At 41.5% G+C, this 14,767-nt stretch overlaps 1 protein-coding gene across 1 annotated transcript; it reads left to right on the forward strand.

The window, feature by feature from the left end:
• The first annotated feature begins 275 nt into the window (after nt 1-275).
• Nucleotides 276-14,490, forward strand: LOC136884528 (galectin-5). The gene is made up of 5 exons (XM_067156766.2): nt 276-596; nt 4,545-4,608; nt 6,036-6,124; nt 8,234-8,441; nt 14,214-14,490. The coding sequence occupies exons 1-5, from the start codon at nt 556-558 to the stop codon at nt 14,406-14,408; spliced, it is 597 nt and encodes a 198-aa protein (XP_067012867.1). The 5' UTR covers nt 276-555; the 3' UTR covers nt 14,409-14,490.
• Nucleotides 14,491-14,767: the final 277 nt, after the last annotated feature.

A 14,767-nucleotide genomic window follows, 5' to 3' on the forward strand; every position in this document is an offset into this window, starting at 1 on the left:
CTATCCCATCATTGCCACAAGACCTATCAGTGTCGGTGCGACGTAAAGCAAGTTGTCAAAGTTCTACGGCGGTGAAGTAGGCTTTTATCGCCTGACCATGAGTGACTAACCGTTTCTTATCTTTCATTATTTTTGCAGTTCTGTTTCTATGCACGCATTTCAGTTCAATTGGTGTGTTATGTACAAGCGAGTTCCACATTCTATGGTTTCAAGTCAGATGGAGTAAAACACAATCGAAATGACACTCAACCAGCCTACTAATGACAACAAGCGGGTGGGTTGCAGAGTGGCCTGCGGGGACGCTACGTAAGATGAATTAGAAGTCGCGATCTAAAGGAATTAACCAATGAAAGTTAAAATCCCCGACCCAACCTTGGACGATAGCCGCGCAGTATGCTAAGTATTTAGCCACACTATAAGTCAAAAATTCTGAAACATGATAGGTGAGACGATTCTGATAACAGCTGCATGAAGATAAGTCTTATCACGTATCGTTCCCAAGATCCAGGAAAGTCCACACGCATATCATAAACAGCTGATTTTCACGAAGTCTGTATGGCGCAACAGGGACGTACGAAGCCAGGAAACCGGGTAAGGTAAGTTATCTACTACTATTAGTTACAAGATTTGACGGTACTCCTGGACGGTAACGCCAGGGACACTTGCATCCGTGATGTGAGTTGGGTGCGGCGGTGGTCTATGATACAAACATTCGCCTTAGTACAGGACAGGTGAGCTGCACAGCTACTTGTTAAAACGGGGCCCAGTCACAGCAGGCATGTTTCAGTATGGAGCAGCGATTTACATGTGCCATTCAGCTGACAACTCGTTATAATGCAGCCCTCAGATTATTGCTCGTAGTTACAACACTCTCTCATCGGATACTAGGTTATACCCCTCAATGTTTTTTACAATCTGCTTTACGTCGCGACGGTGCGATAGGAAAGGGCTAGGAGTGGGAAGGAAGCGACGCTGGTACAGCCTGGTGTGCAATAGCGAAACCACGGAAAAACATCTTCAGTGCTGCCAACAGTGGCGTTCGAACCCACTATCTACAGAATGCAACATCATTTAATTTCAACAGTTTTGCCCGTGGACCACAGCCAAAAACACAAGAAAGCTGAATTTTGTCGAAAATCGTCAAAGTTACGAAGACAATGCATATCATCACTCCTGTGCCAAAATCAGGAATGTGACAACGCTCGTATTTTCCTTAAGACTGGTCACGCCTGATATACAGTCCATGAGACCAAGTATAAAGGAAAACGAAGCTTGAATACATGATGCTGTAGGAGCGGGTACTGTACAGTACAGAAGGGCGCATTTTCCTTTCCACATTAGCAACTCTTGTTGTGATGGACTGCATATCAGGCGTGGATAAGAAGAGCCTGATTCTGGCATAGGAGCGACAATATGACATTTCTTATAGAAAGGATATCTGATGTAGTAGTTTTCAATAAGGCCAACCGTGTACCCGTGAATTTAGTTGGTGTAGGGCAACACTTACCCCTGTAAAATGTCCCTCTAGTTCGAAACGTTGAAATATATACAAATGAAAAGTGTCCCTTGCTTGTCTTGGGATTTCAAGTTATATTCGGCAGAATGTTGTTATACCTATTCCCAAGAAAGCCGGTGCTGACAGGTGTGAAAATTACCGCACCATCAGTTTAGTATCTCATGCCTGCAAAATTTTAACCCGTATTATTTACAGAAGAATGGAAAAACAAGTTGAAGCAGAGTTGGGAGAAGATCAATTTGGCTTCAGAAGAAATGTAGGAACACGTGAAGCAATCCTGACTTTACGTCTGATCTTAGAGGATCGAATCAAGAAGGACAAGCCCACGTACATGGCATTTGTAGATCTAGAAAAGGCATTCGATAATGTTGATTGGACCAAGCTACAGGTATTTATGATTCTGAAGATGATAGAGATCAGATACCGAGACCGAAGAATTATCTACAATCTGTATAAAAATCAGTCTGCAGTGATAAGAATCGAGGGCTTTGAAAAAGAAGCAGCAATCCAGAAAGGAGTGAGGCAAGGCTGCTGTTTGTCCCCTCTCCTTTTCAATGTTTACATAGAACAGGCAGTAAAGGAAATCAAAGAGGAATTTGGAAAGGGAATCACAGTCCAAGGCGAGGAAATCAAAACCTTGAGATTTGCTGATGATATTGTTATTATTTTATCCGAGACTGCAGAAGATCTCGAGAAGTTGCTGAATGGTATGGATGAAGTCTTGGGTAAGGAGTACAAGATGAAAATAAATAAGTCCAAAACAAAAGTAATGGAGTGCAGTCGAACGAAGGCAGGTGATGTAGGAAATATTAGATTGGGAAATGAAGTCTTAAAGGAAGTAGATGAATATTGTTACTTGGGTAGTAAAATAACCAACGATGGCAGAAGTAAGGAGGACATAAAATGCAGACCAGCACAAGCCAGGAAGAGCTTTCTTAAGAAAAGAAATTTGCTCACTTCAAACATTGATATCGGAATTAGAAAGATGTTTTTGAAGACTTTCGTGTGGAGCGTGGCATTGTATGGAAGTGAAACATGGACGATAACTAGCTCAGAAAGAAAGAGAATAGAAGCTTTTGAAATGTGGTGTTACAGAATAATGCTGAAGGTGAGATGGATAGATCGAATCACGAATGAAGAGATACTGAATCGAATTGGTGAGAGGAGATCAATTTGGCTAAATTTGACGAGAAGAAGAGATACAATGATAGGACACATCTTAAGACACCCAGGACTTGTTCAGTTGGTTTTTGAAGGAAGTGTAGGTGGTAAGAACGGTAGGGGTAGACCAAGGTATGAATATGACAAGCAGATTAGAGCAGATGTAGGATGCAATAGTTACGTAGAAATGAAAAGGTTAGCACAGGATATGGAGAGCTGCATCAAACCAGTCTATGGACTGATGACTCAAACACATCCGGTAGTTTTCGAGCCTACAAACACCATCGCATGTTTATAGACGTGTATGAGTTAGCTCCAGTTCAGGTCTCGTACAAGCTAAGGCCAAGCACCTCTGTAGAAGAACCAAACCGTGCAGATCCCAGGCAGTACCGTACATCATGTCTATTACTCTGGACGTAGTATGGTCACATACCTATTCATTTCCGAAAAATGGATTTATATCTGTCCCTGAAAAGGCCCGCTTATGTTGGATGCCGTATGAATTTTGTGAATGATGATTCATTCGAAAAAAAGGATTGTTGGTGGAAAAAATGTCTCAATCACCGCCCGTTCCGCGTAGCTATTCCTCATATTGCCTAGTACACCTCATTTTGGCACCACCATCGGTTGTACTATTTCAGGATCCGACCAGCTTCTGGGCTGATGACTTAATATCCATGGACAAAATATTGTCCAAGCATCGCAGTCAAATTGCGAAGCTTCTGATACAATCGCAGAGCCACGTGTGAAGGTGAACGTCTAATCGGACGACAGTAAACTTCATTTTATTTCACAGTTATGGGTACAGTAAATAACTGGTGTAGGCAATATTTAACACAGATCATTTACACCAGTAATTAATAAGTTAATATTGAATTTAATCGTCTCTTCCAGCCTTTAATTTCCTTTTAAATAAGCTCGTTTTTTTTTTTTTTTTTTAGAATTCGTTTTACGTCGCACCGACACAGATAGTTCTTATAGCGACTAAAGGATAGGAAAGGGCTTAGGAGAGGGAAGGAATCAGCCGTGGTCTTAATTAATGTACAGCTCCAGCATTTGTCTGGTGTGAAAATGGGAAACCACGGAAAACCATCTTGAGGGCTGCGGACAATGGGTTTCGAACCCACTATCTCCCGGATGCAAGCTCACAGCTGCGCGCCCCTAACCGCACGGCCAACTCGCCAGTAAATAAGTTCTAAGGACTAATCCTGAATGATACAAAATCATTTAAGACGGAAAATGTTGCCTGTAGGAACCAGGTTTTACTCCCGGTTTGTTTCTGACGGGGGTGAGGGTAACTGTTCCCCAAGCGACCGCTCTTCAGCCCAAAGACTGCAGATTCTCCAGCGCCGTGTGGTCCTCTCGGCTGACAGCGGCGGGTGATTCGCCCGATAGAAATTTGTACGCATCTTGCCCTCGCATGTCCGCCTCTTTTATCTTAGTCGACCGAACTCCAAAGTTTGCGACTATTAAGATAGGGAGAGTTCCATTTCTCTTTGGCAGATACCGGTACCTGCATTCCCCTTCTTCGACATAAAAACAAAGATCAGCTGGATCGTATCACGTTAGTTTTGACCACGAACCGTCACTGAAGTGCCCTCCACCACCATTCGTCCCTCGTGTTGTCCTTCGCTTAATTATCAACGTAGGTAAATTTCACAGCGCGCTACGCATTTCCTTCCTCATGTTCGTTGTTATTCCGTTTCGTTGTAATTAATAGCTTTATCAACAGAGTCTTGAGTCAAGAGACAAGCGGTTTAGGTTCCCGCTTCACAAAAAATACGGTAATTCCAAGAATAATATTCTCAAGCGATTCTTTCCATACTGAAAATTTGCAACCTGCTTATATTTTCTTGTTTACTTTCAGGACGTGGAGGCCGCCAATAAACCAACAACAGAGTACAATGTATCCAACGACTGTTCATAATCCTGTAAGTACATGTTACGTTTAATAGATGCCCGCTGGTATTTGAGAGCTCTTTATAGGTTGATGCATATTTAGTTGTTGTTGCTTGTATGCATGAAACTACAGCTTCCAATATGTTGGTCATTCTTATGGCATTCACCTCACATTATTATTATGCAACGATAAGTGTTGTATAGTGAATCAGAAAATGATGAAACCGTTTAAGGGGAAGAATATTCTAGACATGGTGCTGATAAAACCAGATGAACTCTGTTGAGGAACTCAACTGACAGACGGATGGGGGCAGTAGAATACAGCCATGGTATCCCCTGTCTGTCGTAAGAGGCAACTAAAAGGAGCCCCTAGCAGAGTTCTGGCATTGCTTCCACTTACTTGTGCCAGGCTCCTCACTTTCATCTGTCTCGTCTGACATTCCTTGATCAACTCTTGTTTGTCAACCACGAGGGTATTAGAGAACTCGAGGCCTAAGGAGGCTTTCATTTTCACGCCCTTCGTGGCCGTTGTCTTTCTTTGCCTGATGTTTTGAAGTGTCGGATCCCTTCCACTTTTTCCCTCTGGTTAGCGTCAATGCCGGCCATGTGGTGTAGGGGTAGCATGCCTGGCTCTTACCTGGAGGCTGTGCGTTTGATTCCCGGCCAGGTCAGTGATTTTTACCTCCATCTGAGGACTGGTTCAAGGTACACTCAGCCTACATGATTACAGTTGAGGAGTTATATGATGGTGAGATGGCGGCTCCGGTCTAGAGAACCAAGAATAAGGGCCATGAGGATGCGTCGTGCTGACCACAGGACGCCTCGTAATGTGCAGGCCTTTGGGCTGAGCAGCAATCGCTTGGTAGGCCATGGCTCTTCAGAGCTGTTGTGCCATGGGGTGTGGTTTTTGTTTGATTGGCGTTAATAGAGGATCCTCTACCACCTGGCACCCTGTTATCTTGTCGTAGAGTTCTTCAGCCTTGCTAACTAATAATAATGATGTTATTTGCTTTACGTCCCACTAACTACTCTTTTACAGTTTTCGGAGACGCCGAGCTGCCGGAATTTAGTCCCGCAGGAGTTCTTTTACGTGCCTGTAAATCTACAGACACGAGGCTGACGCATTTGAGTACCTTCAAATACCACCGGACTGAGCCAGGATCGAACCTGCCAAGTTGGGGTCAGAATGCCAGCGCCTCAACCGTCTGAGCCACTCAGCCCGGCGCCTTGCTAACAACGTCACACTCTAATATCAGAGCCATCTGGCTTGTTGCTGGAATGGTGGTAGTTCTGATTTCCCATTTACACACACCAGGCAAAGCCACACCTGCTTTCCTTGCCAAAAACATATCACAGTTTGTGTGTTTCCAGAAAAAGATCATCTCTTGACTGCTGTTATCATATTAATAAAGAAATTTGATCTTATTCATCTGATGTTAGCTCTCCCTTGTTGTTGCAGGCAGTGCCTTATGCTGCATTTATAGATGGAGGCTTCCTACCAGGAAAACTGCTTCGAGTACACGGAAGTGTTCCACACTATGCTGACAGGTATGGCTCCATTACTTGTGTTCGGATCTTCTTCTCCTTCTCTTCCCATTTCCTCTGTACATTCTACACTTCCCACACGAGGACTGAAGATCTTCACAGGACCTGACGAAGGTGGGAAACAGAAACAAGCTTGTTGGGGGCCGAGAAGAAACGGGTTTCATGAGGAGAGAGTTGCTCTGTGTGAAGATGTGGAAGTTGTACTTGTCACTCACTGGCCATTGTGTGTTCACACTTCTGAGCACCGTATTTGTTTCTAAAAAGAACCAGAAATTGTCAAACAGAGCCAATAAAGGAAGCTCTCCGACTCCTGAGGTCTTCAGTTCAGAAGGTCCTGGGTTCAATTCCAAATCGGGTCACATCTGAATAATTCTTCTGGCTTGGTGTTTGTGTTTGTCCCAACATAAACATGCAATTGTGATTACATCCCTCCACATAGGTTTGGTGTCAGGAAGGGCATTTGGCCGTAAAACAGGATCAAATCTGAAGCACGACCCCACAGATGTGGGAAAAGCAGAAGAAGAAGAAGGAGGAGGGATAATGATGAAACTTATCTACACGAGGATGTGAAGAACACCTCTAATGATAGAGCTCTCTGTCTGATCGCCGAAACCCTACTGGCTGTGAGGTCACCATCCTTCATACTCCTTCAATAACCGCGTTCGAGTGTCTCTCCAATTCTTCCAAAGAGTACTCTGAAGATATTTTTTGAGTCATTCTTGGTGAAGCTGGTAAAGGTATCGGACATCAACGGGAACGAAATGAACACCATCCGGCGTGATACGTGCTCACACTTTCTTATGAACAGCATCAACAACGTAAGGAAGGAGTTTGGCCTTAAAATAAGCAAGCAGAAAACTAAATTCATGCCAATCAGCAGACAACAAAACTTATGAGCATGGGCAGAACGCCGCTGAAAGGCTGTCACAGTCACGTACCTAGGATGTAGAAATGGGACCCACAAGAAGTGTTTGCAACCGTGACCTTCAATTCAAAACCTGCTGGGGTGTCGTTTTACCGGTGTGGAAGAGACATCAATGTATCACATTATTGATAGCCTTAACTGTCTTGGTCAAAACAACCAATATATCACATTAAAGGTCAATTAAATATGAATGCCCACCTTGTCAACAAATGTGAAATGTACTACAATTTCAAAGTATAGTAAGTTCTGAGATTTGTAATGGTGGTTTAAGCCACTGAAGAAGAGAACTTTGGATCTTGAAACATGTTTGGTGTATTGAAGTTGTTGACAAGGTGGACATTGATATTTAATTGACCTTTCAATGTGATAAATGTATCACGTCACCAGCTAAGTCTTAACCCTCACAAAACATGGGAGAGCAACCTATTTTGGTTACAGCATAGCCTGATACAAGTGATCGTAGATAAGAAACATGTACGGGTGGCGATATGGAACCGTCAGCAGTAATTGGACAACAGACGACACCAGTTCCAGGCTTGAGGAACTATTTCAACATATCGACGGTGTGCGAGCAATACAACAACGTTTGTTGTGCTCATTTTCCTTTACACGTTAGCATAGGAAAAGGAACGTTGCAAGCCTCTTGCAGTGCCTTGTGGCTCTGTCGTGCACATTCAGTTTGTATCCTGTTTCGGAAACATTGCGACGGTGTTCCGTGTCCACAACTGTTATCACTGCGCATGATCATTTGTTCAGTCCGACTCGTTGGCTGAATGGTCAGCGTACTGGTCCGGGTTCGATTCCCGGCCGGGTCGGGGATTTTAACCTTCATTGCTTAATTCCAATGGCCCGGGGGCTGGGTGTTTGTGCTGTCCCCAACATCCCTGCAACTCATACACCACACATAACACTATCCTCCACAACAATAACACGCAGTTACCTACACATGGCAGATGCCGCCCACCCTCATCGGAGGGTCTGCCTTACAAGGGCTGCACTTGGCTAGAAATAGCCACACGAAATTATTATTATTATAATTTGTTCAGAGGGAGGGTACCTGCCGTACAAACGACATTGCCTAGCTCCATTTCACGACAGCCTTACACCAATGTTGCCACTATTAAAACATCAACCTATGTATCTAGTGACACAATCAACAAAATGTTCTTTTTCTTTGCTGATTGCAGGTTTGCCATCAACTTGGAGTGTGGAAGGATTGCAGGCATTCAAAACGACATCGCTCTGCACGTAAATCCTCGTTTTAAGGAGAACCAGATCGTCCGCAACACTAGGCAGAACAGTGAATGGGGCCCAGAACAAAGATTTGGACCCCTGAGTCTTAAGCGTGGCGAGGCCTTTGAGATAGCAGTTCTTTGTGAACCAGCTCAATTCAAGGTGAGGTCTTCATGTTACCAATAACATTTTCACAGAATGAATTGTGGTACTAACTCAGTTGAGTTCAGCAGTATAATTATCTTGCTCAGCCAAGGGGTGCTCTATTCAATTCCCCGTCAGGAAGTTTGAAAAATTTGAGAAACAAGATTTCTAATTCCAAAGAGACCTATTGCCCTTGGGTTCACTTAGAGCAGTGGTTCTCAACCTCTGTGGGCATGCGACCCTTTGCATCCGTAAATTATTTCATGCCCCCCTAATGAATTACCGATTTACAAAAGTTATACTTTTCTGTTGAAGTTTATATCAAAAAAATTGTATATGATTTTATTAATTATGAGTGATTAATACATAGTTTTAAGTAATAATTATAATGCAATCAAGTCACTGCAATTAACATTTCAAACTACATTTGATTTTGTAAGAACAGAATTAATTCTTTTCTTTCATAAGTTTTTTAATCATAATTTATAACTTTCATTTCCATGTTGACGTTCAACTCAATCAATTGAGGGATGCTCCACCATTTATTAAAGGTTATGTATTATACAGAGTGTTGAATGGTGGAACATCCCTCAGTTGATTCCTATTATAAGTTTTTTAATATTTGGCTCCAACAGTGATAGTCCACACCTCGGATCACTTTCAACATCTATGCGTGCTTGGTATTTTGATTTGATGTAAGCCAGTGTGGAAAACTCAAGATTCACGTAGATACGTTGATGGAAACGCCTCGATACAATTTGAAAATAAAATAAAAATGTTAAAATTATTTGCTGTAAATTTGCCATACATTCATATTTATCAGTCGATTTCACTTTATTTTCAACTTTTTGTCAATTTATTACATTTCTTGTACACGTAGAAAAAAGTTTGTACAAAAAATTATTAAAAAGCAATAATTTTTATTATAACTCATATACAAGACTGTCACATTACAAATTAACTTCAACTGAATTTACTTCTTGACATTCTTTTGACTGTGAACAACGTCTTATATTTGTTATGTGTATTTATAATTGTTTATGATTTAGTCCTTTTACCCTGTTCTATTAATCGGCTGTTGATGACACTTTAAATGTGTCGAAACCGGTCCCAAAGTTAACATGTTGTAACTTAATATTGGTACAACTTGTGTATTGAAAAGGTGGAACCTCTATACTTTCTTTTTAGTATTACGATAGGCATATCGAGATGAGTTATCTGACCTGAGGGTCCTCGAGTAATTCCAAGATAGTAGTTCAAGCACGGGTGATAAAGGGAAGTGAGAAAAAGAATCTAAAAAAATCCTAAAAGGAGAAAGAAGAATCGCTAGAACATGTGTATCTGAAGGGTCCGTAAAATAAGAAGAAGAAGAAGATAATTATAATCTGTTTGAAATCTGATAAGTGCTCTCACGAATAACAGACTAGAATTTTTACTCAGTTATTAATTTTACATACAAGAGATGTTGTTAAAAAAATACATACACAGAGTAAGAAAAACATATACTGTAATTCCAATACATGTCAAATTCATTAATTTTGAAGTATTCCTGCAGTGAGCTTCTATTAGATGGTGGTTGTTTCAGGGCTGATGGCACTTTTGTCAAACAACTTCAGCTGCATGTGTTAACACACCATGGCAGTGGAGCCAAGTTCTGCATTCTCAAGAATTAAGGAGCATAGAAGTGTCACTGTCCACAGACAGAGAGAAGTGAAGGTCGAACTCTGGGAGAAAATACATCAAGTGGATGTTGGATGATATTCTGGACCTTGTGGTAGAAAGGAGAAAATGTTAGAATGATGACAAAATACAACTTAAGCAGATCCACTGCACAATTAGGAGAAAAATGAAAGAGGAAAAGAAAAGCTGATTAACAGAACAGTGTAATGAAATAGCAAGCAACATAAAAACATTAAAGATGCTGAAAGCCTACGGAGTGCGATCACAAAACTTTGTTCAGTGTAGAAGGCAGAGTATAAAGATGTGTTTGGAGATAAACAGAGAAATAATAAGAGTGATTGACGACACAATGGCTCACCCCATGAAAAGTGAAGCACAAGAGCATGTTGTTGTTTTAGTCAACCTCCTATACGTGATTCAGGCAATAATTGAGCGGAGCTCAGCTCTGCATTCAGGAAACAAGGGGGTCCAAGTCCGATCTTCGGCTGTCCTCAGAATGGTTTTCTGTGGTTTTCCGTTTTCACTTCCAGACTAATGCCACGACAGTTCCTCTTCATAGGCCAGAGCCGATTCCTTTCACAATCACTAGCCATCAGGAAGGGCATCCAGCCATAAAGCATGCTACATAATTTCATCTCGCCTCATCTGTGAGCCCGTGTCACCAATACGCCAGGTAATTTGTTGATGTCAACATTTATACCAGTACCGAAGAAATGTGGGGGAAGACGGAACCATTAGCTTGATGAGCTGTCTTTCCCTAAGAATAATTCATGAATATACAGGAAATTAGAAGAAAGAACACGAGACATCTCTATTTAGTATTGATCTATCTGTAGAAAGATGCTGAGATGTAATCCAGAATGTAATTTATCTTTATTCATGGCAAACCACAAAGTTCAAAATAATTAACAGATATATAATTTTTAATTACAAGAAATCTATTTTAAATAATGTAATACTAATAGCAAACATGGAGATGGTAATAAAAGAAATAATTATAGAATGTACAACATGACAATATAAATGAACATGATAATAATTATCAAAGTAACAATAATAATACTAAAAGAAGGAAACACATAATAAAATTGAACAGTCTACTCGTTCATCCTACACAGCTAAGGAATTTAATTGTGCAGTTGTGCATATTTCAGTCTTTGTGTCCTGAGTCCAACAGTCTCTTGGTCCCCAGAAGTCCCTGGCATGATTTAATGTAGTTTTCCTCACAATCTATGGGAAGAAGTCCGCTCCCCTTCAGCGAACGCTTGGCGCGCTGCACACGATCTCGAATGTGGTAGCGCAGGAATTTGATTATAATCGGGCGATTTCTTTGTGAAACCACTTGCGCAGATGTCCGGCTTCGGTGCCTCAGCCGGTGACAGCGGTCAGTGTCACTCGTTGGCAGCTCAACTGAAAATTGATTATGTCCAGAGACTTCTTATAGACATCTTCACATGGTTTTTCCGGGACACTATGTAGCAGTAAGCAATTGCGGCCACTATACTGCTCTGCCTCATCCTGTTCTTCAAGTTTGTTTTTTCCAGGTCATCAATTGCTGTTGTTACTTGTCTTCAAATTCACTTATTTTCCTACTTGCTTCTTTCAGAGCCATGGCGGGAGTGTAAAACTGAAGCTCGTCAGTTTATGTTCTACAACTTATGTTTACTCACTCGGCACACTAGTCAACATCTTGGTTTCTGTGGTTGCTTGTTTTGTGGACTTTGCTTTTGGAAAGGTCCAGAAGTTCTTTGAGTATCTGGCATAGGTGACAAATATGTAAGAATTATTGCTAACCTGTACTGCATGAAAGAGAAAAAGTGCAAACATCAGAAGAATTTCCTATTTACGAAGGAGTTCGACAAGGGTGTGCAGAGGATGGCTAACAACTTCAGATATGTTGATTTATTTACTTATTCTATGGTTATCGGGGTCCAATACACCGGAGCTGTATTCGCTCCATGCAGAAAGAACCTTAGTCCAAAACACTAATTTTTTGGGGAAACAAAAATAATATTTTGGACCAATATACAGTTGAACCTCTCTTCTGTGGACATTGTCACTTCCATGGAAAGATGTCCCTTACAACAGGTGCCCGCTAAAACAAGGTTATAAAAAGTAATCAAATATTGTAATGAGAAAGAACGTCCACCTTAAATGTTTATATAAATATTATTTTGATAATTTGAAATAATTTTTATCTAAATATTTGCCTGAGAAGTATAATTTTACAGCCTTTACATTAATTACGGCTTGAGGAAGTAATCATTCAGCTGGGCGTACAACACGGAGCGCGTACAACACGGAGCGCGTACAACACGGAGCGCGTACAACACGGAGCGTTCTCACTCACAATTATTGTGTTTATTTGAGTTTTCTCACAGTTTTCAGGGCGTTTACCTTACTGAAAATCCTTTCCTACTGATTTTTTCTTCTCTTGAGATCTAAGCAAACACGCTCGTCCCTCTTACTCGTGAACCTCAACAATCGGTATGTAAATGTCAAGTTAAACTGAACTGCCTGACCTTGACCTTATCCGTTATGAATGGAGTGGTGAAGATCTTTAGTCGCAACATTCCTGGGCAACTAGAATTTTCAGAATGTACACTAATTAGAAAGCAAGACGACCCTAATGAAAGGTGGTTTTTTTCTCTCCTTTCCTTGGACTCGAAATTGTAAAAACATTCAAAAGGAATGTCTGCAGGATGATTTCAAGAGAAAGAATGACAGCCCTGTGTAAAGGCATGTCCTGGAACGTGCGAAGTGTCTGTTTAAGACAAGCGGACGAGACTAATGGACATGTGCGCAATTCGAGGTGTCCACTTAAATAGCGTTTAATTAACACGAGTCTTATGTAAAATAAACTTGGTTCCCTGGAAAAATGTCTGTATACGGAGGTGTCCGCTGGGGCAGGTTCCACTGTACCACCCAAATCACATCTAAAATGTTCAACTGTGTAATTTCCATTTAGGGGCAGTGTAATCCACTGGACTGAGGCCTCTTCTCTACAAATCACAAAGAGTTGAAGTATCACAAAAATGTTCACGTTAACACAATATTGTACAGGGTGACCCAAAAGTAATGTGCTTTTATTGACACCTTCACTAACAGTGCCTTCTCTGGTAACGTCAACATGCTGCAATTGCAGGTGCATTTGACGCCCTCTCCTTTCATACCATATTACGGCATTACTGGCGCGTTGCTGTCCAGCGCCATCTGCTGCTCATTTTGCGATCTTTATTTTGGTGTCAATAAAATCCCATATCATGCTAACCATTGCTGATATTCTGTGAAGTATTACCTCGCCACATGTTAACAGAGCTCTGGGTCACCCTGTATTTTAAATGCTAGTATGTTTCACAGTTATAATCTCGATGTCCAGAAAATGAAAGTCTAGACAGAGAGATTTACTAAATTGTCCGTCCTCTAATGAGGGTGACCATTTACATTCAGTTACACTTTCAATATAATTTGAAGACACCAAAAGGTGTAAATTTATAATTGTTAATGTTGTTTTTGTCTTCTTCTTCCGGCACGCTCTCAGTCCTTCAGATTCTCTATTACTATTTCGCAGAATGGAACTTTCAGGTTTTGTAGTTAGGTCAATGGCCTCTGACTTTGCTGACAGGTGCAAGGTCCCCATGCTGAGCCTGATTTGAGTCTCTTTCAGAGCGAATGGTGGCACCTACTGTCCTTTCTTCTCATGGCCACGATATCATCCCTCCGATTAGAGTCATTCGTATAGATGCAGTGGATCTCCTATCCACTGCGGCAGAATTCCGGCACTTTCTCCTCAGAGGGAAGGTGTGCCGTACACAGAAGAAGATCTGCTCAGTTACTGTTGTGTGCATCTACTCTTAGATACCAGCACCTTTGTTTTATGGAGAACGGACATGAGTCCGTGACTGACGGCCATGAAGCCAAACTGACACCTTTGCAGCATGAAATGAACAACATGTGGACTGAGGCCATGAGTGTTACCAATGACTTGCATGCCTTGCTGCTCCTGTTTCCCCCAAGAGAAACAAAAACATCTACATCTGATGTCATTTTTAAGTAAAACTTTGTATTTTGTTACTACTTGCTAAAAAAGATGTTTTTATGTTTCCACAGATTGCTGTCAATGGCCAGCACCTCTGCGACTACCCACATCGTCTTCAGTACCATCGTATCTCCCACCTGGTTATCACCGGAGATGTGACACTCTTTCAGGTCTCGTTCGAAGGCTGTGCAGGCGTTTCTCCTGCCCCTTCATACCCAGTACCTTATCCTGTAACGTCTTCAACTTATCCCCCACAGCCACTTTAGTGAAGAGCCCAGGGGTATTTGACATGTATTAGCACCTATATGAATAAAGGCTGCACACAATTGTCCAGTTTGTCAAAGATGATTTCTTTCTTCACAATGTTGCAGATTATTTCAGACAGGGATCTAAAGCACACGAGTGAAATGAAGTCATTTAAAGAGAGATAGGATAAACACAATGATATATGAGGGTGGATGAGGAGACGAGTTGGCTCCTAGGGGCAAGCTCAGGGGTGTAACAAATGTGACGCAGGCCCGCCTGCCACAGGCGCCTATGAATAACTTAATCTTACAGCACACAGCAGTATATTGTCAAGTAAAAGATTATTGAAAAATAATGTTTAATAGGTTCTATTTGACTG

Source organism: Anabrus simplex, chromosome 12 (genome assembly GCF_040414725.1).
Source record: "Anabrus simplex isolate iqAnaSimp1 chromosome 12, ASM4041472v1, whole genome shotgun sequence".
Taxonomy (NCBI): Eukaryota; Metazoa; Arthropoda; class Insecta; order Orthoptera; family Tettigoniidae; genus Anabrus; species Anabrus simplex.